At 42.3% G+C, this 27,576-nt stretch overlaps 1 protein-coding gene across 2 annotated transcripts; it reads left to right on the forward strand.

Moving 5' to 3' along the window:
- The first annotated feature begins 469 nt into the window (after nucleotides 1-469).
- far1 (fatty acyl CoA reductase 1) lies at nucleotides 470-26,147 on the forward strand. 2 transcript variants are annotated; one of them, XM_047595771.1, is made up of 13 exons: nucleotides 470-626; nucleotides 8,668-8,784; nucleotides 9,080-9,196; nucleotides 11,469-11,644; nucleotides 12,762-12,941; nucleotides 14,086-14,263; nucleotides 15,343-15,387; nucleotides 15,727-15,854; nucleotides 15,942-16,009; nucleotides 17,585-17,756; nucleotides 20,878-21,007; nucleotides 22,463-22,590; nucleotides 22,809-26,147. In XM_047595771.1, the coding sequence occupies exons 2-13, from the start codon at nucleotides 8,713-8,715 to the stop codon at nucleotides 22,966-22,968; spliced, it is 1,554 nt and encodes a 517-aa protein (XP_047451727.1). In that variant the 5' UTR covers nucleotides 470-626; nucleotides 8,668-8,712; the 3' UTR covers nucleotides 22,969-26,147. The 2 variants fall into 2 exon arrangements, with proteins under 2 accessions (XP_047451727.1, XP_047451728.1); XM_047595772.1 differs by lacking the exon at nucleotides 17,585-17,756 and adding an exon at nucleotides 18,304-18,475.
- Nucleotides 26,148-27,576: the final 1,429 nt, after the last annotated feature.

Consider the following 27,576-nt stretch of genomic DNA (forward strand, 5'->3'; position numbering starts at 1 on the left):
ACACATCCTAAAAAGCGGATTATTCTCAAACGAAATCTGATACCTGTCTTTTTCTCGTCTATTCTAGTCTATTTTTTGCATGAATTACATTACATAAAGTACGCCGAATTAGTTATTGCCTGTTAATGTTTCATATGTGTACCTTGGATGTTTTGACAATAATGAATGAATTACGGTTACACTGAATAATTCTTAAAAAGCTGCTAATTCTCAGGCGACTTCTGAAGCGTTGCAGTGGCCGCATCCTTAATCTACGTTATCTTGCACGTAAATATGGATTTTCTTATAAATTAAGTTAGTAAGTAATAATTACGAGTTGTATTCTGCAGATTTTTTTTTTCCTTTTTGAATGCGATTCCATAGAGTTTTGAGGGTGAAAGCACCGTGAAATCAGGCAGGAGTGAGACCTCCTCTCTTCCGTCTTATCTACGCACAGCGGAGACCCGCTGTCCCTTGACGTCACGTCTGTTCATATACCGCGCTGTCTTCCTGCTGAGTCCCCACTCTGTCTCCGGTAGCGGTCCACGCCGCTTCTCCACCTCGCCTCGCCTCGCCGTTCCACGCTCCCAAGTTCACACCCGGGGGGGAGAGGAGGACGCGTCAAGTGTTTTTTTTTTTCCGTGGGGGTACGTACACGCCTTTTAAATCGCCTCATCGGGTCCGGTACTTCTTGAAGCGTAGCGTTCGTTCATTTTCTTTCTTCTCCGGTTGCGACAACGTGTAGGAAGAGATGCGACGAGAGGAGGAAGGAGAGAAAGAGGGTGGGAGGGAAGGAAGGAAGGAAGGACGGACAGACAGACAGAGGGAGGGAGAGAGAGGGTGATTAACCGCTTGCTTTATGGACGCAGAAATTACGCAATTAAAAAAAAAAATGTGCACTAACTTTTCGTGGCTCCGCGCCTCTCTTTTACGCGCACGCAGCCTGCAGCGGCTTCCTCGATTAAAAAAATAAAAGCAGCCATTCTCCGTTCATTCCTCCAGCCTGCTGCCACTTTAACCATTTAACCTTACTATGAGAGGCTTAACAGGGCTGCATCACTTTTACTTTTCATTTTTTTTTGGTTCGGTTTTGTAGTGACCACACCAAAGAGCTGCCAAAGCCAAACATCTGAAGTCTGTGTGTTTTTTTTTTTTTAAGCCTTTACTGTCGCCACAACTGTGGCAAATGGACAGACGATGATAATGATGGGAGGCAGCTGTGTGTTAACGAGAATCACGGGATCCCTTTGCCATCGTCTTTGCTGGAAGTTAGTTTTTTAGTCAGATCCTGGTCTAATGTCGACTCAAATGTCATTGCTGTGGTTGATTATTTCACGCTCTTTGGATAGAGACCTATAGCAATAATCAAGGTTCTAAGGTCTTGGGCTCTTCTCTGGCTGATGTATCTTGAACTTGTGCATTTTGAAAGTGTTCAATTCAGAGGACTTGTGGTTTGTACAAGCCATGTGCAACGATGACAACATCGTAAACCGCCAGGAAGTTTGCATGCTGACAACTAGATGATTTGGCTAAGGTTGTTGTCTAAGGTTTGGCGATGTGCACTTTTAAAAACGACCGTGTGTTCCTTCTCAGGTGACATTTGTGCAGGTGATTTGACCTGTGGCATAAGCAACAATACAAGGGGAAGTTTTCAGAATCGGAAGCGCCTGTGTTGTGACATATGTCTGTAGGGGGCTCAGTGCGAAAGGTTTTCACAGTGTACAGGGAGGATGAAGGGCAGATAATTAATCCACTAGTTTATTCACATTATTTTCTTTCATCTGTAAACATGTGGTGTTGGTACATACATTTTAATTTGTGAATTGAAATCAAATGTTAATATCCGATAAAGGAGAAGGGGTAGGATTAAATAAGAATCTGCTTCTTCCTACCCTATTTCAGAAATTTCGACTGTTTTGGTCTTTGTGTGTTTTCTCATGTTTGAAATGAGGCCTTCATTCATTCATTCATTCATTCATTCATTCATTCATACATGCAGTAATAAAATAAAATGACAAAAGTAAAGTACATATATAGTCAAATGTACCAAAAACAAAATACTGCTTAAATAAAACAGACTGTTGCGGACAGATGCGCTTGATCTAAGTGTTGTTGGAAGATTTGTTCGATGGGTCACTTTCTACGACCGCTAGGAGGAAGTGGTGCCATCGTTGGGTATTGGATATATCTGATGTGTTGTGAACTTGAGATAGTGGTGTAGACAGTTTTTGTCCTTGAGCAGAAGTTTTGAACCATCGTCAACCACATAAAACGCTTGATTCATTTGTGCTCTAATGTATTTTACTATCTGTACAGTCAAAGATGACGAGCAATAATGCTGTCACATTAGTTTGCATACAACTGGAATGAGCTGTATGTACTTAAGTGACGTACTGCGATGACTAGATGATATGCAGTGAGCGTTACGAGCAAGTTGGTATAGTGATTCATTCATTAATAATTTTTGCCATCGCTGTTTTCTGCATTTCCCTTATCTTTGGAAGATGATAAAGAACTTCTTCCATCATCAGTGTTTACGTTCTTGGCTATCTCTGATGTACGTCAGACCTGTGCTCGGTCATTTTCGAAAAGTGACCAAGCATTAATCTGCATGAGGACATTCTTCCTGTAATACAAGTTTGCACAAGCCATGTGCAACGATGACAACATCATTTGTGTACAGAAGGTTTTACATGCTCGTTGGAACAACAAGTCTTTTGCACGGCAGACGGCGGGTAACCCTCTGCGATGACTGGATGATTGGTCATGAGTGTGTTGGATATATTTGGAGTGTTTTGAACTTGAAGTAGTGGGTAGTTTGTGTCTTTTAAAAATAACCATGTACTCCTACTCAGGATGGCCCTGGTGCATGTGATTAGACCTTTTTAAACAAGCTAAGTTGACATACTGACTTAATTAACAAAGTTATATCAAACTGTTGTACTTTATCTTAGTGTTAAAATGAGAAATTTATTAGGTATCGGTGGATCCGTTGATGGACCGTCTTCTGCGATGAGTCGATTTGTCGACTGCCAAGCCGTTTTCAGGATGCCAAAGTTAGGTTTGTTCAAAGTTGAGCGAAGTGACTTTCACCGGTTAGCATTTAAACTGATGGGGCCACCGACACTACTTTTATAGCAGTGCTTCAACATGGCGGGAATGCAGCTGACAACCTTCAACCTGACCACAAGACACAGCTCACATGTCCTAGCTCTGAGATTTATGCTAGAAAAAAAAGTCCAGTGTATGATGACATTCCTGGTGCAGGGTATTCTTTTACCAGCAATACGAGTTTGCACAAGTCGCGAGTGACAAAGTGACGACATCCTTCACAAAAGGCGGCGCACATGCTGACTGAAGTAGCTAAGCTGCTGGGGACAGATGTGCTTGGAGCATTCGGCGAGACGTGGCGTTCGGTGACAATTAGATTTGTTGCAGGTGGTGTGAGCTTTTGTTTCTGTCACTCGTGATGTATAACCTTTGGATTCTGGAGCTGATGGCATTTTTTTTTTTTTTTTTTTTTTACTCCCCCAGTTGTAAACCTGGCTAGAATAGATTTGCCAAGCGTTTAGTTTGATCCATACATTTATTGTCCTCTTGTTGGCATGTGTCAACGAGACTCTTTGTCAAACCCTTAAGTTTTATCTATCAAACCATTCAACCTCAGCCACAGGTGCCCGGTTCAAATGTTATAATGCGTTTGATGAATAATTCAGAGTAAAGCAATAGGGATCAACTTGCTGCCTGCCTGACTGTCTGACTGTAAGCTACTGTAGCTCCTGCACAGACACCTGATCAAAGGCCACAGCAGGTCGAGGCCTAAGATTACAGGGCTGTCTCTTTGTTTGCATGACAGACAAGACCCGATTTTTAGTTTGTTTCTCGTTGTTCTTGCCTGATTAGCGTCCAAGGGCAACCATACAGGAGTTTCTCCACTCGGACAACGCTGCAGAGGGACAGTGTTTCACAATATCTTTGTCCTAGTTTAAGATTGTTGGTTGTCGTGTGCGCGCAAATGCAGTGACTCAAAGAGGTCATTAGCGTGGCGAGTTTCTAGAAAAAGGCCCCGGTTCCATTCGTGTCATATCCAGTTTGCTTTCTCAAATGTGGACACGTCGGTTTTGTAGACGAGACAGCCGGAGGAAACCTGAGCCTGGTTGTTTTACTGCCAATGAAGGCAGCATCACCCCACTGGCTGGTCGTAATTCTTTCTACCTGCCAAGTATGCCGCTCCCACCCACCCTCGGCAGCACTGGAGTGCAGATCTTGTGCCGCTGCTGCTGCTGTTGTCGACTGTACGCCTTTATGCTGTGCCCACACTGCCAGCGACAGTTTGTCACTGAAGCAGCACCTGCTCAGGTAGATGTCGAAACCTTTTGATACTTGTATTTCCACCCCCCACTCTCGTAACCAGTTTTCCCCGAACCAGGTTGAAAGCTCATCCAGGTTTTGTTTACATGCATGAAACACACAAACGGCTCGCTTCAAAAACCCAATAATGCCAAGGACACTTAAGCCCATGCAAATGCACTCCACTCATAAATGCCACGGTGCGCAGGGCAGCATGGCTTCTTGCACTTTCTCTGGCCGGTGTGACATTCACACCACTTAAAGTTTGTGCAGCCCGAAGCTCGGGATTTGGGATCTGTGCTTAAAGCTAAAGCGGAAGTATTGATATAAAATCGAGGCATGTTAGTATTTCTTGACACTTTGCTCTCCCGCTCTCTACTGACATTTACCACCACTTGGTCGTCAGTGCTTTTTTAAGGGCGAAACCCTAACCGTAAGGAAATAATTGTTCATTTCTTATTATGAATCAAAGTAAGGCCAGTCGTTTCTTTGACACTCAGCAGCCTGCATGCAGAGCCTGAAATTTGTCATTTTGACTCATCGTTCCTGTAAAAGCGCAGGCGGCCCCATTCATCAAATTATCCTTAAACCTTTTTGACAAATTAAACAGTTTGCAGCAAAAACAAAAGTTCTCCCGCACATCCTCTGTGTAGTGAGAACTGTACATTTAAAAGCCGCCTTTGTAGCCCCCGGGCCGACGTCTTGACAGGGCTTCAGCTGGAGCTGGCAACTTGGCATCGGACATAATGCAGTAAACGGTTCATCCGCAGCGTTGGCCTGAGTCTGAGTCTGTACAGCAGAGGAGTTGTTCCTCATTTCTGTCCACAAGGGCCGGATTAGCAAAAGTATTCGGTCAGTGTCTCCTCATTCACTTCAAGAACGGAAGCTTGCGTGATGATTTCTGCTGTATGACGGCCGAATTCACTGCAGTGTGATTCGGTGCAAGTGACGCATGGTTTTCTTTCAACACTCTGTTTGCTGGAGTTTCACACAAACTGATAAGCCAGCTAGTAACTGAGAAATGTGTTTTTTCTCCAGAGCCCGTAGCCTGCAAGAAAAGTAAATCCTTATTTAATGCAAACAAAACCCCAGCTTCCCAATCCGCTGTTGGTTAATCGGTCAACACCGCTGCCTGTCAGTGTGATGGACTTCCCAGTGTGGCTCTATGCAAAGCTGAATAACTGGTTTAACTGTAAAGGCATAAGCAGCAATGGCACCAAAACATGAAGCCAGTTTTGCCAAAGAATTACCCTTTACCTACTATAGACCTGTTGTGTTCAGTAAGTCAACCGTGACATGTTTTTTTTTAAATCTAGACAATCCCAGATCTCTGTAGCTGTAAATGGCTGGTTTCAGAGCTCTTGTGAAATCCAGGGGACGCAAACAACGTCTCTGCGAGGAGCAGCAGTGTGGCTCAGACATGACACCAGTATAATTTCAGTAGCTGCAGACACGTTTTGTGCTTTATCTCCCAAGTTATGCAAATACTGGTTTTGCATTTCGCCTTTTGTCGGGTGTGAAATTTTTAAGTACAGGTGCATTTTTAGATTTGCGTGTTTAGACCAGAGCACCAACGCTCCCAATTTAGCCCTTGTGCGCAAATATAGAGGATTCGTGTCGGTGCCTTTGTGTAGGTATTGCCATGGGTTATGAGGTGTCATTTGCTCCATGGCTCGATCCCCTGACACTGTTGTGGGTCGAATTATTCGTAAATGAAGCTACAGAGAGGGCTGTGAAAATGTCTGTTCTATAATGCATTTGGATGGCGGATGTCACTATCTCTATTTCTGTGCATCTCATTTTAAAAGCAGAAGTTGGTCCAAATTGCTTTTCCTTCAAGGCAAAGAACATACCACACTTCTATGGTACACAGAAAGGCAAAAAGAAAAGCAGGAAACTCAACCCTTTTCCTACGAGCATTGACATACTTTATACATTAGTCACTTTATTGTGATGGACATCCCAATGCCAATATAATTAAGAGCTTTTTCTTTTCTTTTTTTCGTACAAACTTGTGGGCCTCTAAAGTCCTTTTGAGATGACTTGGACGGAAGTTGTTCAGATCTGGTAACATCTGCCCTTAGTGGTCCAACCACAAGTGTGAGCTCACCTCGGACACGTTCGAGATAAGATCAGGGACATGATGCTTGTGACCACATGTCTTTAGCAGAGCAGACCAGGGCCGATCCCACATCGCTTCATGAAATCTTCAGACCATCCCCTGTTTCCTGTCATTGTAAACCTCATTGCGATCTTGTGAAACCATGCGACAAGGTTGGTCCATGTGAAACTTGACAGAAGCTATATAACTCCGAGAGCATTGTTAGTCCTGAAACCTGATTGGATTTAAAAAGAGCTTTGAAAATAAATAAATAAATAAAATAAAAATGGTGATATGCAAGTTAAGAAGCCTGAGATACTTTGGAAATGCCACAAATCTGTGGATCCACTGACATTTATTTTAAATATCATTGTTTAGAAACGTGAGTATCTCTAAATGAATTTATGACAAATAAAATCGTGATCCTGTGAATTGGAATGGAATCAGGAAATCTGCTCTGCGTCCTAGCCGCATCAAAACATGACCTCCCTTGACTCCTCTGTGCAAGTTTGTGTTTAGCCTCTTTCACTCAGCCTCACAATGTACGTCATATACCCACTTCAGTGGGCACAACAGTGCCACAATAAACAACAGTAGTCGACTGCCCCCAATGAAGTTGGTGTTTATTTGCATACACAACGAGGGACGACTGAGATGTTGATACCGGACAAATGCAGTGAATTAGCCTCGACTACGGTTAGCAACATTCAACATGGCCAATCATCGCGTTTTTTCATGGTACCAACAGCAACATACAAATATTATCTGGCCTTTGGCTCAATCCATCTCTGAATTGCTTGATATTTTTCTGCTCTATGACTCCAAAAACTTACTTCCTTTAAATCTTTGAACGATCCTTGTCTCAGTGTAAAGCCGCATGACACAAGCTAGCTATGCTAATTTGAATGACATTGGGACGTATGTTTTAGTGAGCAAGCAGAAATAAATGAGGAAATTTCAACCTCATTATCCCCCCAACAAGCTGGACTTGGTGCTTTCCACTGTGTTTGTTTTGTCAGTGTAGCATCTTAGTGGTTTTACCTTTTGACCAGCAGATTTGACTTTCAGGTTGTTTGTACAAGTGTTAAAATATATATTTCAGTAACACGACATCTTAAATAATAAAACTAATAACAAAAATGCATATGTCTAACACCCAGGTTAATGATTATCCCCTGAATGACCGTTTATCAGCTTGAGAGTGTTTGACTTTATCTATGAACCAACATCGTTGGACTGATAAGGGTCTCTGACAAAGTGCTACTTCATGGCGTTCACAAATGATGAGCTGATTTTTATTGAGCTGGTTGCCATAAAAGTTTGGATCAACTACAATTGAAATCCATACTCGGTCAATCTTTCATTTTAAAGGATAAATGTAGTTTTGTGGCGCTAACAAACTGCGTCATTTGTTTTCAAACCGTACCATGTTTGCACATTGAGTTATGGTTTATGTGTTATGGTAAAAACAAGATTAAACCAGAGATGCCATTTCTAAAAGTCCCTGGAGTGGATCTTGAAGTCCTTTCTGATTTATTCATACAGCTTCAAAGAATTGGCTGATAGAATATTCCAGGTTCACTCCAAAAGACCAGTACTTTTTCTTTTTTTGTGCGTGTGTGTGTGTTGGCGTCACTTCAGCCGTTTCCATGATGCTGCTTCCCCTTCTGTCCCTGGTCACATGTACTGTTAGTGTAGACCTGTCTTGGGGAATATTAAACAGTAGCAACTAGTTTAAAAATAAGTAAAACACGGCCATGTCAGAATAACATTTATGTATTTAATGATTTATACACCAAGTGATTTTGACGCCCTAGTGGTCGTCAGCTTGGGTGGGTTACTTGTTGTTTTCTCACTTGAAATACTTCTTAAATACCGATCATTTAGTAAAAGCTAAAACGATCACAAATTACTGTATTATTGAAGATCTGCTGCTCTGTTTCATGTGTTCCTGAAAAACCGAATCTGCTGATTACAGGCTGATTAAAAATAACTCTAGGCAGGTTTGACAACCTTCAGAATTTCCCAGAGTACCCGAGTCCATCAAATACTTGACTTTTCTCCAAGCAACAGCCTTGACTTTGTGCTTCATCCTATCTTTATTTTATTTTCACTTTAACGTCGTGTTCCTCCACGTGGAAGGAGACAGAAAGTTTTCCTCTCAGAAGAAGTTCAGCCTTGAGGTGTCGTTATTCTGATCCGCCCCCTCTTTGTCCTCTGTCTTGTGGTGTTTGCAGGCGGAGCGAATCGAGGAGATATCGCTGAGCTGGATTGCAGGCATCATGGTGAACATCCCAGAATACTTTGCAGGGAAAAATGTGCTCATCTCTGGAGCTACAGGCTTCATGGGCAAGGTAAGGTAATGATTTGATTGGCACGTGGCCATAAAGACATGACTGAACTGAACACTGTGAGCTACGGTTTGGAAATCCATCACACTCCACCTTTTTAAAAAATGTCGAACATGCTTTATTTAGACACAGGAGTGTTTTCAGTAATGTGTGTGGCACAGCATTCAGGTGGTTGTGTATTTCTTCTTTTTTCACGTCTCTGCTCAGATGTTGTGGAGGAAGAAGAAGCGTTTGACTTGTTCAGTCTACAGTGGGAAAAAACTGCTCTCTGCTCTGCTAACTTGTCTGTTTATTAAAGGTGCTGCTGGAGAAGCTGCTGAGGTCCTGTCCAGAGGTCGGAGCCGTCTATGTGATGGTCAGATCTAAAGGTGGTCAGAGCCCTAAGGTCCGCATCGCTGACATGATCAACTGCAAGGTGAGGAGTGGGCTGATCCCATCTGATGGATCGTTTATCTGCACATCCTGCTCATATGAAAGTCAAGCATGTGAGGATCTAGAACAAATGACAGCTTAGACCTCATCCACATATAAAGCCAATCACTCGTTATCTAACTCTTTGTAGCTGGCAGTTTGTCTACAGTACAGGCACAGTTTTCCCTGGTGAAAAGTTGGGAACGGCTTATGCTCCTACAAAGATCTACCGGGTCAATCAATTAATTAACATGTCATCTGAGCACTGTATAGTTGGATTTGTTTGCAACATTGTGAATCTGATTGGTTGGAGGACTATCAATTCTGTATCAATTTTTTTTTTTTTTTTTTTTTCCCAGAATTTTATTAATATTAATGGTGCTTTTGAACCACGTTGCTTCATGTTTGCACGTTCTTTTCGTTTGATGTGTCCGTAGACACCACATTAAACAATCTGACGGGTATGTGACTCCTCTTTCCTCCTATAAACATGAAATAATCCCACAATGGTTTTATTTCAATCCCTAAATTGTTTGTTTTTCCACATGGGTCAACAAGGAAATGACTGACATTAGTATCGATACGGACATACTTTCTTTGTTTTTTGAAAGAAGTGTGCAACAGATCTGCTCTTGAACTAAATTAAGTCCCTCGTTCCTCTGGTCCAAATGCAAAGGCCTCAAATGATTCGTGATCCCCTGGGATTGGAACGCCCTTTTAGGCGACAGTAAGATGCAGGCTCAGCATTGACTGTGCAGTTACTTTGATTAGACTAACACAGGTGTGTTTTTATGCTGCGTCTGCTTGAGGTGAAAATTACTTCTTGTAAACTGTCGAGTTCAGCAGAATCTCATGCTTTACCATTTTTATGCTTTAACTGCGATTCCATGACGTCAGCAAAATGCACACTATTGAATAAATGTTATCAGTTTTCATCATAAATCATTTTCTGAAAATATGGACATTAAGTTTGGAGTCAGCTTAGAGCCATGCAGTTCCTCAAATCGCCACTTGAGGTTGCATCCAAAAGTGAGTCAATCCCTATCGACTCTAGACAAGGTTGCAAGCGCCCCCCACCCCAGCGTCACTCACGCTTTACCTGTTTGACTGCATTTAAAACACCTCAAAATGACTATGGCCGAAGACCCCCCCTAGATTGAGCTTTAAAACGACCCTTATCGAAAGTTATGTGTGTATAATGAGAGATTCATGGCTCATTTAAAGTACTGCAGGACAGTCGATGCAAGCAATTTATGCTTTTATGGTCTGGCTTGCTCTGTAAAAACGTAAACACTAGTCAGTGCTAGTCAGTCGGAAATATTAAAGTGCAAACACTCTATTACCAAGCGGACCAATCACTCCCATTCTTGGAAGTCTAAACCACCTATAAGTCTCCATGACGTCAGCTGATGAGTGTAGCCTCCATCTCCATCTGTTGTAGCTACAGTGAACGAATCATAATACGTGCGTTATATGTATGTGAAAATATTGCTTGTAAGGCTGGGTTTAAAAAATGTACACCATTTTCTGGACAAAAATCCTGTTGCCTTGTGTCTTGTGAGACTGGTTTCTCTGGAAAAATCTTAGCTTGATGAGCTTGCAGCTGAAATATCTCTTAATCAGAATTGAATAGATTCAGGAAATGTGTGGTGATATCCCGGCCCTAATTGCTTGAACACTTCTTGTAAAAGGGTCAGGGTTGGTATAATGTATTCTTCAGTGTATTGTAATGTAAATTATTATTATTATTATTATTATTATTTTATTTTATTTTTTTTTAAATGGATGCACTAAATGATTCAAATCTTGTTAATGGAGTCGTGGAGTCATTCCGATAATATCCACCAGCACGCTTAATAGTATAAGTAGTAAATGACGATCACAATGACTCATTGACCAAAACTGATGGGCTTTGGAGTGGGAAATCAGTATTATTTGGAATCCAGTTTCCCACTGGCTGATGTCAATTGTGCTTTCACATACATTAATCAAGCAGTAACTTGCGGTTTGTGGCTGAAAACCAATGCATTATGTTATCAGCATGTTCATAAAGTTTATCTCTTAATCCGGATGCAGCTTCGGCAGCCGTTTTGTTCTTTAGATTAAATAAACGTGGACATCTGAGTCATTGGTTGATCACAATTCCACACCAATTGCTAGATTGAGGCTAAGATGAAGTAACTCCGGAAAAAATAAGTTTTGTTTTTATATGTGAACCAATATGTCCTGTAACTTTGCCATCAGTTTAACTTCTTCATGTCTCCTCGTCTGTCCAGCTCTTTGAAAGACTGCAGGAGGAGAAGCCGGATTTTGCAGAGAAGATCATCGCGGTGAGCAGTGACCTCACGCAGCCGGAGCTGAATCTGAGCAAAGAGGATCAGAGCGTCCTGGCTGAAAACATCAACATCATCTTCCACTGTGCTGCCACCATCCGCTTTAATGAGCCACTCAAGTGAGTTTTAATCATCTCCAAGCTTTCCCTCCGATTGCTTTTTGCATTGCGCGCAAGTTATGAGGTGATATTTGGTCAATTTAATGATGCACGTGAATAGTGTAATAGTGTGGGTATTTCCTTGGCTTGATTGTGCCCAGTGTTTGCAGTATACACAGATATGACACCAGGCACGCCTTGGCATTGTTTCTGCTGAGCTAAATAGTCTGCTTTGACACATTACAAGTGATGTAACTCACAACCTTTAAAAACATTAGATTGTCCTTGAAGTAAAAAGAAGAAAAAGTTCGATTTTAAAGCCGTCTCTGGCCAGTTTTGGTTAATAAATGGATTTTTATGTTAAAGGTTTTAAGAAAGGTACACACTGACTTTTTGCTAAGAACGGGGTTTAAGTTGGCATCTATTAAGCCTAGCTTAGCATAAATTCAGTACTAGAAGCAGAGGGAAATGGTTTGATTGTCCTCTTTATAAATGAAGGAGACATGACTTGCGACGTCGCTGATTAACAAACACGTGGTCTCCAGTTTACAGAGAGAAAAGTCTGTTTGCCCAGAAACTTTGCAAACTCTTGATGTGGTGGCTCCTCTGTGGTTGTTGGAATAAATCCATTCTCTCTGAGCATGTTTTCTCCCGGTGAGGAGTTTCCAGGAGGGACAGAGACATGGAGGTAGAAAAACGACCAGTTGTTGGACCAGAAAGGATGGAATCTCTCGACTAAATCACAGGCCAACACCATGTCATGCAGTACAAGAGAAATGGAACAATTGTCTCTCTGTGTTAGCCCTGCGATAGACAGGCGTGTACCCCGCCTCTCTGCTGGGATCGGCTCCAGCCCCGCCCCCCCGCAACTCCCTAGAGGGTTATAGAAGATGAGTGAGTAGGAGGAACTGTCATCGTAACCTCAAGAATAGTCGTCTAGTAGTTCATCACAGGATACTGATTAGTCTTTGAGGTGTCCACCAACCACTTTTCCTCCCAAATGGAGCTAAAAATAGATTCTCATCTCGCATTTTATAAGTTCAACCTTGTGTCCCTTTAAGAGTGCAAGCCCTCAAATCCCTTATTCCCTTATGTGTTGCAGGGACTTATTGTGTCTGCTTCTTTTCCCTTCCTTCAGAGATGCAGTGCAGCTGAATGTCCTGGCCACCCAAAAGATGCTGGCTCTGGCCCACAAGATGAAGCACCTGGAGGTCTTTATTCACGTCTCCACAGCCTACGCCAACTGTGACCGGGAGCTCATTGAGGAAGTCATCTACCCTCCCCCTGTAGACTACCGCAAACTCATCGATTCTCTGGAGTAAGATGATCTGTTGTGGCCCTGTTTGTTTTACCCAGATGTTGGGATCATTGACTTGCAGTGGAATGATGCCACTTTTTAAAGCTATTTCCATTTTTCTTCAGATTGTGCATTAAAAAAAAAATAGCAGATTAACATTAGCGAGCATGCAAGCTTTGCTCCGATTATCGTGCGGTAAAAGGCTGAGGGTGAGATGGATTAGTAAAGCAGAGTAGAGATTAGTGCAATGATTGAGGGAGACTATGCACCGTAGCATCAAGCGTTTCAGATTAACCTTGTGAAGAGGCAGAGTCGCTTGAGGTTGGAAGGCAATTGGGTGAAACTCATGAGCTGAAAGGTCCTTTTTCTTTTGCCTCACCTGTGACTGTTTACATACAGTTCATACCTCAAACTACTCCATTTACCCTATTTGAACCGTGTCATCATGTACTCAAGGCCATTCATGTGTGATGTTCTTTAATCTATCTCCAGATTAAAAGTTAGAGATGCTATGTAAACACTTGGCTACGATTTTGAAGTGACCCAAATCGTACGATAACATTGCATTGACACTAAAAACAATGTTGGGCATGTTGTCTTTTCAAGTAAGTCGTTCCTATCAAAGTCCAGTTTTGCAGCAGATTAAATCATCAAATATGATGCTACGGTATGTGCAGCTTTCATAATTACAACTGAGCTTGAGATATCCAGTGTTCCACTTGGCAAGCCGTTCATGCCTCTTGCCACCGCCGATGACTGTTTCTAAAGATGGCTTAAAACCTTCCAGGAAGTTACCCATATGTTTCCTGAAGAGCAAGTTTGAAGCCCGGTATGGGGGCTTCTGTGTCACAACTTGAAAGTGTCTAATTCCACCTAATTCAGAAATGGCGTGAGTCAGGCTGGCATGGTCGGAATTCCTCCCCCTGCAGTTGTCACAAATGAGAAATGATCTATACAGACCAGGCTATTAAGTTGAATATTGTGGGGATTGACTGACTTTTTGAACCAGCATCTAGTGGATGTTGGAGGAAATTTTAGCAATTTCCATGTTAGCTTAAATTTTCCAGCACTTAATTTCGCTAGTCCTCATTTTTGTTGTAATTCACAGATTCTTAAGGATTTTTTTCAGAATAATGTGAGACTAAGCTCATCTTTTTGTGTCCAGATGGATGGATGATGATCTGGTTTCTGCAATGACTCCTAAGCTGATTGGACAGCGCCCCAACACCTACACCTACACCAAGGCTTTGGCGGAGTATCTGGTGCTGCAGGAGGCCGGAGACCTCAACGTTGCCATCGTGAGACCATCCATAGTCGGAGCCAGCTGGAAAGAACCGTTCCCTGTAAGTAACTGCCTCTTCACAAAGGAATTGTTGCTGATTCTGGATAATGTCTTGGTGTTGAGAAATGTACCAGTCTGCCAAAAAATACAGAAGGAATATTTAATGAATGAAATGGTATGGGAAACACATTTTACTCGAGAACTACCACCAACAAAGGCCGTGACATCTCCTTGCCTCTGTGGAGCAAATAGTTGCACTTGAACACACCAATGATACAACCAATGACCAGATGGCACATACATTCTGCTTTTCTGGATTCGTCATTTTAAAAAGGGAAACGGGAAGAACTACTATTAACTGGGGAGGTTAAGAAGGGTTACTAGGAAGAGCTACAGTCGGCTGGGAGGCTAGGAAGAGCTAGCTGGGAGGTGAGGAAGCTAGGAAGGGCTACGGTTAGCTGGGAGGCTAGGAAGGGCTACGGTTAGCTGGGAGGCTAGGAAGGGCTACGGTTAGCTGGGAGGCTAGGAAGGGCTACAGTTATCTGGCAGGTTGGGGAGAGCTAGCTGGGAGGTGAGGAAGCTAGGAAGGGCTACGGTTAGCTGGGAGGCTAGGAAGGGCTACAGTTAGCTGGGGGTAGGAAGCTAGAAAGAGCTGAAGTGAGATGGGAGGCTAATAAGACCTGCCGTTCATCAAGAAGATGAACTGATCAGCATGATTCGTGTTGTAAATCTATTTGTATCTGAATGTCAGGATGAGATTAACTGAATGTTCACATCAGATCAGGATATGCCCTCTTTACATCATCATCATCATATCATTTCTTTACTTTCATCACTTCCTGTTTCTCTCTGTTACTGACTCATTTTTGCTCTCGATTCAACATATCCACTCTGCATGAAAAACAACCAGCAGACGTTTGACTGCTGGCGTCTAAGTCTTATCAGCTTTTCCTCAGAACTTAATACAGATTTCAGAACCTCTTTGCTGTAACTGAGCAGTGAACACAACAGTACCTGGAGTTGCCTGCTAATGTTCCCACCTTTTCAGTCACAGTGGAAATTTGTTTGACTCATTCTGAAACGACTCCATTTTTCCTAGAAAAAAAACCCATAATGCTGCTTGTTTCCTCTTCGTTTCAGGGCTGGATCGACAACTTCAACGGCCCCAGTGGGATATTTATTGCAGTAAGTAGAGGGAGGAGATGTATTTGGATTTCTGCATCTGCATCTATTCGGAGCAGCTGTCTTGGACGTGAGCGATCCTGAAACGCTTCACTCTCCTGCAGCCTCGTGTTCTTTTAACGACAGATTGATGGCTCGCTCTTAAGTGCTCTGACACATTTACAAGACTTTTGACATGTTCCCTCGAGGGCGGTAGTCTAATCAGGTTTATGTGTGGGATTAAAGCTGGTTTGTAACATCTGTGTGACCAGCTGTTTCTTTGCCGATAAGAGTCTGGTATTCTGTAGGGAGTTTTTATCGGCGTGTTTTGTTTTTTTTAAAGTCTCCTCTGCCCCTCTGTAGGCTGGGAAGGGGATCCTGCGTACAATGAGAGCCTCTAACAACGCCGTGGCCGACCTGGTTCCTGTAGATGTGGTCATCAACGCCACGGTGGCGGCAGCTTGGTACTCTGGGTCGCAGATGCACAGCAGGTTGGAGCGCTCACTCTGATATTTTCTCATTTTCCCAAACATAATCTAGTGAAACCTTTGAGATGAAACGTTCCTTCTTTATGGCAGGCCTAAAAGCATCCTGGTGTACAACTGCACCACCGGTGGGATCAACCCGTTTCACTGGGGGGAAGTTGGTACGTCACATTCTGTTATTTCCACCTGAACGCGAGTCCTGTAGAAGCCCCCATACGATGGGAGTTTACGAGCTTGAACGCGACATCTCTTGACAGTTGTGATCCAGTCCTGCCACGCCTAAATGAATCTGTTTGTTTATGGTTTAATGGTTTTAGAGAAGGAACACTACAGAGTTCCCTTTCATTGTCGGGACACATTGCACTTTCACACTCCTTGTCCTTTAATAAGTAAGTTAAACTACGTCAAATAGGCTTTGTTCATTTCAGTCATGTTTTACTTTAGTAGGACGTTAAGAGTCTCAAGTTTCAAAGAAAAAAGGAAAGAGCAAAGGAAAAATGTTGCCCATTGAACTAGTTGCACATTGTATATTTTGTGCATGGGGGGTTCAAGACCTTGTGAGATGAAGCTCTTGCAGAACCTGTTTGAGAATGGCAGAGGACAACAGCATCACAGCACTTATTTAAATATTTAAATTAACAGAACAAAGCCTCTTCAGTATTTTACATTTCAACAGATATTAAAATTGTAAGCAATGCCCCCCTCCTCCCCTCCCAAATGATCTTACTGTTTAACCGACACACTTCTTTAAGGATTCAGTGCGGGCCTTGTCATATTAAAATGCATTTAGCTTTCACTAGTGTACCTAATGAAGTGGCGCTAGATATAAGGTGCAGGATGACTAATTTTCTGTTCATTTTCTTAAAGACTCAAGTCCCTGATGTTGTAGTAGTGAAATGCTAAACTGGAGTTTTCTTATTTATTTTAATTACGTAATTAAATAACTCTGAGATGAAAAATGTAAAATTCACTCTTAAATGCATCAGAAAAACTGAACTTGGACTTTTTCAACTGTATTTTCATTTTGGAGGCTGTGGTTTGTTGATGTACCAAGACATTTTCCTGTTATTTTGACAGTGGAAACGCTTCAGTGTTCAACTTAATCCAATTTTACAGCCGCACACAAACTACATCCTCCAAAAAATGACCATCCACTTGAATTACCACCTTCCTTTCTGATGCTGTTTCTGCAAAAACTGAACATTAGAGCAGTCATGAAGGAGGATTTAGTGCGAGACTGTTATATTAGAATGCACTGGCTTTCACTACTCTCCCAAATTAAGTTGCAAGTGAGAGTGGGTGCCAGACTTTAGGTGGAAGACGACTTGTTTTGCTCCATTTTTAATCTCTTTCAGGATCTTGATGTTGTAGGAGTGAAATGCTACATTAGAGTGAACATGTTGACTTAAAAGTTAATGTTGCAGTTTAGTTTTTGTTGCATCAGAAAAACAGGAACTTAGATGTTTCAGTGCATATTAGCTGCTGGCTAAAAGGGACAACTATTAATAGATCACACGACACATAGTTTAATGAATAATTGCAAAAAGGCACCAACTGACACTTGAAGCTGTAGTATTTTGCATCATATTTAGTTTTGATTGAGTCATTTTGGGTGTAGGTGCAGCAAAGTGCTCCAGAGTTTTCTTTCCATCCAAGCATAAAACGAACAAAAAAAAGCTTCTGAAATCTTAAAACTGCTCATTGACGCCTTGTGTTGAACAACCTTCTCTTCTTAGAGTACCATGTAATATCCACATTCAAGAGGAACCCCCTTGAGCAGGCCTTCCGTCGGCCCAATGTTAATCTCACATCCAATCACCTAATCAATCAGTACTGGATCGCTGTGAGCCACAAGGCTCCGGCCTTCCTCTATGATCTGTACCTCAGGCTGATTGGACGCGAGCCCAGGTAAACCTCATCGACGCCGACCCGGGATGTGCCGTAAACCTCTGCTGCTCTAACGGCACCCCCGCCCCCACCCTCCACCTCCTCCACACAGACACCTCTCCTGCTTCACTCTTGTCACTTCTCTTCTAGTGTAGTAAGCTAACGTCATAGCCGCAGTGCTAATGTGTTGAAAGATGCTTGTGTGCGGTTTGAAGGATGTAGAAACCAGCTGCTCTCAGGGGCAGGTGGCTTCTGCACTCTTGCTAAGTGCAATGTGGTTTCCAAAATGCCGGCGCTGAAGTCCAGCTCAGACATGGACTGAGGTGGACTTAACGCCTGCTTTTGGGACACAGGTGGCTCTTTTTTTCTTTAAATTATTATTATTTTATTTTTTTAAATAGCTGCTGAATTGTCCCAGAACTGGATCTAATGTCATGTTTGGACCGCTCAGATTTCCTGCACCTTGCTATCGACCAGAGGAGGAATCACACATTTTTTTTTTTTTTTTTTCTTCATCTCGTCCTGTGTGTCCTCCCTGTTCTGTCATGTGTGTATCTCTCTCCTACAGAGTACTGTATAAACATGACCTTCAAGACCAATCCCTTAGAGCAGGCCTTCAGAAGGCCCAATGTCAATCTGCGCTCCAACCCCTTTACTAATCAGTACTGGACCACTGTCAGCCACACGCTCCCAGCCCTGCTGTATGACGGCTATCTGAGGCTGACGGGCCGCAAACCCCGGTAAGGTTGCATTTGCCCCCTCCTCCTGCCAATCGGCCCTCACCTCCCTCCTTCCCCACGTGTTCCCACACTCCCACCTTTTTTTTTTTTTTTTTCTACTGTGTGTTTTGTCTTAAACTGGTTCTGTGGGATGGTGGAAACACAAGACGGGTCCAGGGCAGATGAAACGATGTTTGCAGTGTCTTCACTTGAACCTCTCGGCATCAAGAGTATCACAACGACTCCATTTGGTGGCCGAGCATGAGGATTTTTTTTTTTGTGATCAAGCCATGCTGTGAACATGACATCCATTATACCCCCCCCCCCTCCAACCACTCCTCACCCAATCATGGAAAACGCTGAGGCACCACAGGACTTCTTCTTGGCCAGCGCAGAAAGTCGTTGCGTGAAGTCACAACTGCATGTGAACTGATCCACTTCCCTTCCTCTTTATCACCTTTTTATAAAGCTAGAGGTATTTCAGACGGTAAATGACTTCTCCAGTCCCAAATGTTCATTGGCCCAGGTTTATCCGTCTGAAATTAACTCGGCTTAGTCACTAACTCACATTTTGTAGGTGTGTGATTTGATCCTAATTGGATTTGTCACCAGCTGCAAGTAATGATTAGCCCTGCTTCTGTGTGCTGATCAGTCATGCATGCTTCTTTTATTTACTTTTCTCACATCCTTTCAGTCATTCTGCAGAAGGACTCTGAGTCATCCCAACCTGCAAAAACAATGCAGATTTTTAAAATGACAGCATTCAACCAAACTATAACGTGACATTAACGCTTTTTACTTTCAATTCGAACAAATTGAAAAGAGTGCAACAAACTGAATGACTGAAGACTCGGATCCTTCACGACGCTGCTGCTTTTATGTTCTCGCAGCTCTTTTGAATTATCAGTTATGATCACTTACATCTGCAATACATAAAGTATATTAACTGGATTCAGTCGTGTTCCCAGGAGGACAGTTTATTTATTTTTTTACTGAGGGTAAAACATTGAATAAGCGTACCTACCCTGTCTGTCTGCCCTCCTGGTTTGTGCAGATTAAATCCAGTTAGACTTCGGCTGATTGGTATTGGACAAAATGCCACCCTGACGAGTCACGGGGCTCCGATTTGATTTATTTGGCAAGTTTTCTAACAAACTTTATTGTTGCTGTCCATTGAAAATGCACATCCCAGTTAGCTGTGAATTTAAGGGGTAGATTGGAATTTTCTACAAATTTACCACTTAGCTTTGCATAAGCGATAAACCGCTAGGCTAGCTCTGCCGAATGCTATGGTCACATTCCCAGTGACAATGCTACAAAACAACCAAATGTGCTACGTGACGGTTGGTTGCTAGGTGATGCTCCAGACTCTGGTTGCCATGGTATCATGTACGTTCCTGTGTATTGCTCACCCCAAAATCAAGTGAAACGAACAGAATGTTAAAAATATTGCTTGTGTATGCATGGAGCTAGCTTTTGCTTCTTGGAGTCACTGCTCCCGATTTGAAAATAAATGCCACCAACAATAATGTGGATCCATCCGGGTTAACCCAGTGCTTCAAGCCCGCTCTATACATGGTGAATTTGGTGGGAAGAACCAAAGTAGTGTTAGATGTCATACGTCATATCCCAGGAACCATTTAGCTTAGCCTAATGGTTAAGCTAGCTGTTTGTTTGGTTTCTCTCATCCTGTGTGTACGCTCAAGTGCTTGACGACGACTTGTCCACAACATCCGGTTAAAAGTGGTGAGACAAAGCCACATCATTGATCAAAGCTTCATCATTGGAGGGAAAAGAATCATGCAGTCATATTCGTAGTGCTGCCTCATATCTCTGCCTTCAACCAAAAAAATATTCATAGCCTGTTGCTTTTTCACTTGTAGTATAAACATAGCATGAAGGTAACAGAAACTGCTGCAGCATCCCTGTAATAAACCCCTCTTGAACTGGGATTTAAACAGCACAAATGGTCCAAAGTTGCTGTTGTTTTTCTTTTTGAGATTTTCAGAGGACAGCAACAATATTGAAGCTGAATTCTAAGTTGAAATTGTGCAAGAGTTGCAACTCACCGAATCAAAAAATCTGATTAACCCGATCGATGTGATTCAGGGAAGTCATGCCCATGGCATCAACTCAAAGGGAAAACAAAATAAGTGGAAAAGCTTGAATCCATTGACTTAAACCACACATGCACATTAAATATTACATTAAGAATGAAAGAAATGGTCAGCTCATACACAAATAACACTGCTCTCACTGAGCTTTGTGTAGTTAAATATTTCCACCATATTGTCTGACCTATGCTCTTCCAGCTTTGTGGTTCTGCTCTCTTTATATCCCATTCTACCTTTTTATTTTTTTCTTATCTTTTCCTCCCGCTGATTCTCCAACTCACTGTTTCCTCTGCGTATTGTTCATAAAAGGATGATGAAGACGATCACTCGCCTCCACAAAGCCATGATGGTGCTGGAGTATTTCACCAGCCACTCTTGGGTGTGGAACACAGACAACGTGGCCATGCTGCTGGCTCAGATGAGCCCAGAGGATAAGAAGGTAGGAAGCTGAATTAACCAACTGTAGCCCACGTCCACCCACGCTCAGCACACGACATTAACGCAACACACTGTGGAGATGGTGGGACAGATTCGCCACTGAGTGCGTTAATGTCTGATGGAAGGCTGGCAGCTGTAGAGCCAGTCATTCATTCCCTGGTGACGTCACTTTGTAGTGAACGGAGCCATTCAGGAGAAAAGAGGTTTTGTTTTCAAATCATTTTCATCTGCTTCAGTACCAGGGTCTTTGAATGTTGTTGGATCTACAGCGACTAGTATTCTGCTAATTACAATAGAAATGCCTCATTTTCTTTGGAGTAAGAAAAAGAAATGATTCAGTCTTTACGGAGGAAGATTAGGCCTTATATTCCAGTATCAACATCGATCTGGCATAACATTATGACCACCTTCCTAATATTGTGTGGGTCTTCCTTGTGCCTCCAAAATAGTTGTGACTTATCAGAGAATGGACATGGACCTTCTGAGGGTGTCAACACAGTGTTGTTAGTGGGGGCTTTAGGTCCTATGGGTTGAGGGGAGGGGCCTTTGTGGATTATTCCAAAGATGGAAAGAGTTTTTCCTAAACCGTTTTTAGGTGCCTGTGTCAGGCTGTATCCTGCTGGGGGTGGCTGCTGCCGTGGGGGTGGGGGTTCCTGGTCTGGTCTGCGTGGGTGGTACACGTCTCAGTAACGTCCACATAAATGCCAGCTCCAGAATTTTTCCCACGCAACATTGAATTGTCATAAGATGGTATTTTACTTCTCCTGGCAGTGGTTTTAATGTTGTGGCTGATCAGTGTAGTTTCATCGATGCGCTAATTGAAAGGGCAGAGTTTGTAGTTTAATGGTGTATTTTTTTTCTACTACTGGTTCACCAGTTTTCCTTTTCACCTAACCATCATTTTGACCCGTGTTACTGCATGTGGCACAAAGTCTCAAAGAAAAAAATAAATAAATCTAATGGGTCAGTGGAAGACTGTGAAAGAAACTTACTGCCCTCTTGAGTCATTCTGCATAAATCTCTTAAACCACTTCAGCACCTTACACACTACACTACCAAGCATTCAGTTATTTTTAGGTTTTTAAGCCTTAAAATGCCAGTTTGATTTTAAAAAAAAAAAAAGTATATATATTTATATTGACTTGGACTTGAGTGCATTGTTAGTTTTAACTCCCACAGTCATGACACAATATAATCAGTTAAGTTTTTATAGCAAGTTATTGGACGTGGACATTTTTGTCCTTAATGACTCTAAAGAGTAGTAAATTTAACAAATGCCAGAAGGTTAATATTGAGTTTAAATATGATACATACCGAAATAATATGGTATCTGTAAGTATCCCACAACTGAATTATTGTTTTCTTACATATCTAGGGATGAAGTCAGATCTGTTCTTAACTGTCAACATGTCTGATAAATGTTACTGAAGGAGTTTATTATCTTTCATCCCTGCAGGTATTTAACTTTGACGTGCGTCAGCTGCACTGGGCTGAGTACATGGAGAATTACTGCATGGGCACCAAGAAATACGTCCTGAACGAGGAGCTGTCAGGGCTGCCTGCAGCACGCAAACACCTCAACAAGTAAGAGATCCAATCTGCTGGAGCTCTTTGAGAGTTATGCATCCGCTAAGTGGTTAATGGACGGATGTAGAGATACTTCATGACTGTCGAGCTATTAATCCTCTTAGCTCATGTCTCCACCCTGACTTAGAAATGATGCATTAAACGTCAGTATGCAGATGTTTGAACAGAAGTGATTTTTTTTATTATTATTTATTTATTTTTATTTTTTTCCACAGACTGAGGAACATCCGTTACACCTTCAACACCGTCCTGGTGGTGCTCATTTGGCGAGTCTTCATCGCCCGGTCTCAGATGGCCAGAAACATCTGGTACTTCGTGGTGAGCCTGTGCTTCAAATTCCTCTCCTACTTCAGAGCTTCCTCCACCATGAGATAATGAGCGAGGGGGGACACAGCGACGGGTGGAGAGGCGGAGGGATGAAGAAGCTGTGGATGATGAAAGAGGAGAGATCCCAGCTGTCTGAAACCATTAACCACCTGACGGCTACCGGACCAGCCTGGAGTCTACAGCTCGCCCTAAAAAGAAAAAAAAAACAAAACAAAAAAAAAAGTTGCACATCTCTAACCTGATCTCCAGCATTTTGTAAATGCCGCTCCGACTAACAGCTCTCAGGCGAGTTAGAGAAGCTTGCTTTCTGTTCGTCTCCAGCTTTTCCTCTGGAGCACTTCCTGCGACCCTGCTCTGTCTCTTCTTCGTCTCTCTGCTCGCCTGCCTGCAAAACCGAAGCTATGCACTGGGCCGCGCTCCGCAGCAGAAGTCCTCCGCTGGCTTTGAGTCGAGTCCAGGCATCAGTTCTGTAACGTCTAACACTCCCAGATGCAAGTCTGTGTCTTTGTTCATTTTTTTTGTGCGTGTGTGTGTGTGTAGAAAGCAGGGGGTTTTCATCCAACAGTAAACTTGTTTGGCTCGTTCAGGGACAGTTTAAAACCCACTCCCCCTCCCTCCCTCCCTCCCTCCCCAAACCAAAGCCATTTCAACCAACGTCTAAAGTTAAAGACTTGCCTCGCAGTCTTTCTCTCGCTCTTCCCGCTTCGGCCTCAGCCCTCCTTTACGTCCCGATTGGACGGCAGCGGCTCGTTCCCTGATCGCGACTAAGCACAATGTAGATTGTAACGCTTTCCCCAGTGCCTACGAACTGATTATTCTATCAGCACAAATCAAGCAGCTTCTTCGGTTTCTTCTTCTGGAGGTTCCTTCTTCATTATTATTTGCCAAAATACCTCTTAGCTGACAGACTCGTAGCTCAGTTGAGGATGAGACAGGTGGAGTTGAGAGGATTCTCAAGTTAGGAAATTAAACACACTCCAGTACCAGTTTATAACTTGAATCATGACCAGTTTCTTTTTATTTTTTGACTTTCGGGCACTACTTTTTGGGTTGCGTAAGACGTAGCTTGCCATCTTTAGCGAGCATGTTTTATTTATTTACTTTCCGAGCTGCTTCTTGGGTTATTTCTTGTTTTAAAAAATCTTCTGTTTCGCTTCGATAGAAATTTGCCTCACGATCTGATTCGAAGGCTCGTTTCAGTCGCGTTCGTCTGAGTGTGTTTGTACGACTCGGCCCTCGACGCTACATCAGGTCATACACGAGCATAACTCAATGTGCACTTTGTCATCTTTGTCTTTTTTTTGTGTGTGTGTGTGCGTGCGTGTTACCTTTCCCTATTTATTTCAGCACTCTGAGCTTGGAGGAAGCATGCCGCGTGCTGACGTTCGTGCTTGCATGCGCCTCGTGCCATCTCTTAAAGCCCTGCACCCGTTCAGGAATGTGAGCGCTCTCTCTCTCTTTGCATGAGCCATTTTTACACGCGCTGAAAGAATAAACCCTCCGAATCGTGCCTGAACTTTTTCTCAACAGTCAAAAATGATGTGAAAAAGAAAGCAATCAGATCTATGTTTTCTAATTATTTTGTGCATAGCTCTATTGAGGTAGACTTTTCCATATATATGGGAAAAAAAAGGTATTTTTATGTTAATGCCGTTGTGTTGCTAGTTTACTCACAACTGCTGCTGTAAATGTGAACATCAGAGGTTAATTAAATAGCTTTCATCATACTGTGTGTGTGCGCACGTGCACACTTCATCCTTCTCTGAATGTAAAAGAATCTTCTTTGTACAGTGGTATTCTTCCTCAGAGTCTGAAACTAAAATGTAAATGCCTGTAATTTTATTGTAAAGGAAGGTTTATTGGAGGGCTTGGTGGTCAGGGGTCGCCGACTCCATTTCCTCTTTAGAGAGCGAGCGAGGGGCTTTCTGTCAAATCTGGTGGAGTTTAAAAAAAAAAAAAAAAGAAAGTAATGTCCAATAATTCAGGGTTTCCTTTGAGCTTGTTGTTGTGATTGAGATGTGAGAGTGGCTTCTTTTAACGAGAGGTCAGGAACTACTGAATCAAACCACAGGGATGCTTTCTCATAAGTAGCATCATCTCTGCTCAAAGTAAATCCTAAATGGTCACATCCATCTATCATTTGCATATTTTAAAGCCCAGGAAGACACATTTCAACCCTTCATGTTCGATATTTGTAACAAAAACGAGTAAAGTTACAGGAATAATTTGACATTTTGAGAAATCACTTTGAACCTTTTCTTGCAAAGTTGGATGAGAGCATGTGGCTTGTTAGCTTAGCACGGCATAAAGACTAATGACCCGTGCGTCTACCACCTCTAAATCAGCCCACCACCAGCCTGTGCATCATTGATTAGTATTTATTTGTGCAGATTAATTAAAAAAAATAAAATAAAGGATAGATGTTACATGTGGAGATTGTTCCTAGCTACTTTCTGTCTTCAGAGTTTATGCTAGGCTAACAGTTTCCTGCTACAGTTTTTGGGACAGATGTAATATTCAACATTCAAAAAAAAAAAAAAAAAAAAAAGAAAAGAGAGAGACAGTTAATATGTGAGTAAATGTCAAATCTGTTAAATTAATAACAAACAATCTAATCCATCCTTTGCAGGACTCTATATGTGTGGTTTTAACCTTGGCTGAGAATAACGTCCTCCAGTCACTCACTGGGGGAAGAAAACTAATCAAAATCAGTCTTTCCTTAAACTCTCCAGTTTGGCACTTAAACATGTTCATGATTCTGTATCTTCTTGGTTTCACGTCATTTCCTGTTCGAAGCTGTGTTGATGGTTTCATGAATCATGAAGTACAAATGTCTGTTTTTTGAATGCACGGCCCAGTGTGTTGATCACCTCATCAAAGTAGGAATGACTTTTTTTTTTTTTAATTAATTTTCAAGTTTCTTTTTTTTGGCATTACTTAGTAATTCTATTTGCTTTTTTTTTTTTTTTTTTTTTAAATAAATAAACAGCCAGAAAAGTAATAAGTAAAAAAAAAAAAAAAATAAATCTTGCGCTGTAGATTTAAAGTCGCTCCTACTCTGAGCAGTGTGATCGGCACCGGCCTCAGTGTTTCCTGTCTGAAGGTGGGAGAGGAGTTCTTGCCAGTCATTTTCTATGTGAAACTCATAAAGAAAAAAAAAATAAATCAATGGGTGCCTTTTGTTTGTAAACCAAAAAAAAGGAATAAACCTTGTTTAATCCTCCTGATGCATACGTCTGATTTCCTTTTTTTTAGTAATTAATCTGGAGAGAGAAATAAATCAAACTCTTTCTCCAGCTGACCTGTTTCCTTTGGTGCAGAACAGATCCGTCCTCTTTTAATGGACCCTATCTGATTAAAGTGGGAGCTGTTGAACGGCTCCATTAAGATTTAATCGAGGCGTTTAGGATTATACTCGACGCCGTGAATGAATGGGAAGGATCTGACCCTGCCCTCATTCCGGACGGCTCACTTTTCAGTTTCTAGAAACCACAGGAAAAGCTGTAATACCCAGCGGGGCGGCCACGGTTTCCTTTTTCAGATTTTTTTGTTTCATACACTGAAACTCTAACTGTAAACTCTTACGGTAGAGGGGTAACATGATTACTGGTTCACACAAATGCTGTTGTCTGATCCGTTGCCCTGGTTTGACTCTGGTTGCTAAGCAAACTGACGCTGGAGACGTTGTCTGGGTATTGATTCTGGCTTCAGATGAACAAATGCAAGCAATTCAGATCAGAGGAGACGGGGATAACTTGTCAATATTACTACCTTCCTAATATTGTGTAGGTCTCCATTGTGCTTCCAAATCAGTTGTGACTCATCAGAGAATGGACATGGGCGTCCTGCGGTGTCTGGCAACACAGTGTTGTTAGTGGGGGGGGCTTTGGGTCCTGTGGGTTGAGGGGAGGGGCATCTGTGGATCATCTCACAGATACTTGTGCTGTTCATGTTTTTGTGTGAATGCCTGCAACCATCAGTGGTTTTAATGTTATGGCTGACCAGTTTAAACCAAGTAACGAAAGGCTGAAGGTTTTCAGTCATCCAGGTACATTTTAAAAATAACACAAAAACAAAGCTGAAACGAGGGAAATTGCAGCCATAGGGGTTTCTCTCGGAGAAATGCACACCTGGACCCTACAGAGGCTGCACAGAAAGTCTAACTCTTCCATGGATGATGCATCCAGACGAGCCAGGTTTGCTCTGTCTCCCAGGGTGGCCTCAGGAGGATAGAGGAGAGCTGGATGGGGCCATAGAAGGTCCCGAACCCATCATCAGGACCAGCATCTGCTCCTTTGTTCAAGCGTGTCCTTTGGTTTCTAATGCATTACCAAGTCCATATCAGTATAGATATCTAACATGATTTATTTTGTCCAGTTGAGATATGATGCGTGTTCCTTTAATTTTCTTGAGCAGCATTGTAACACTTATGTCATGGTTTCAATTAACTCACCATTTTGACTTTAAAGCTGGGATTCTCTACAATGTAGACCAGCATGTCCAACATTATTTTACAGCACAATTTGATTTTGATAACAGCTAAAACGTACATGTCCGCCTTCCCAAGTTATCTATGTCTATATATGTGAAATGGGACACATACGGTCCTATAACGGCAAGAACAAAACTAAATTATGTCCTCGTGTGTGGACACCG

Source organism: Mugil cephalus, chromosome 10, assembly GCF_022458985.1.
Source record: "Mugil cephalus isolate CIBA_MC_2020 chromosome 10, CIBA_Mcephalus_1.1, whole genome shotgun sequence".
Classification (NCBI taxonomy): Eukaryota; Metazoa; Chordata; class Actinopteri; order Mugiliformes; family Mugilidae; genus Mugil; species Mugil cephalus.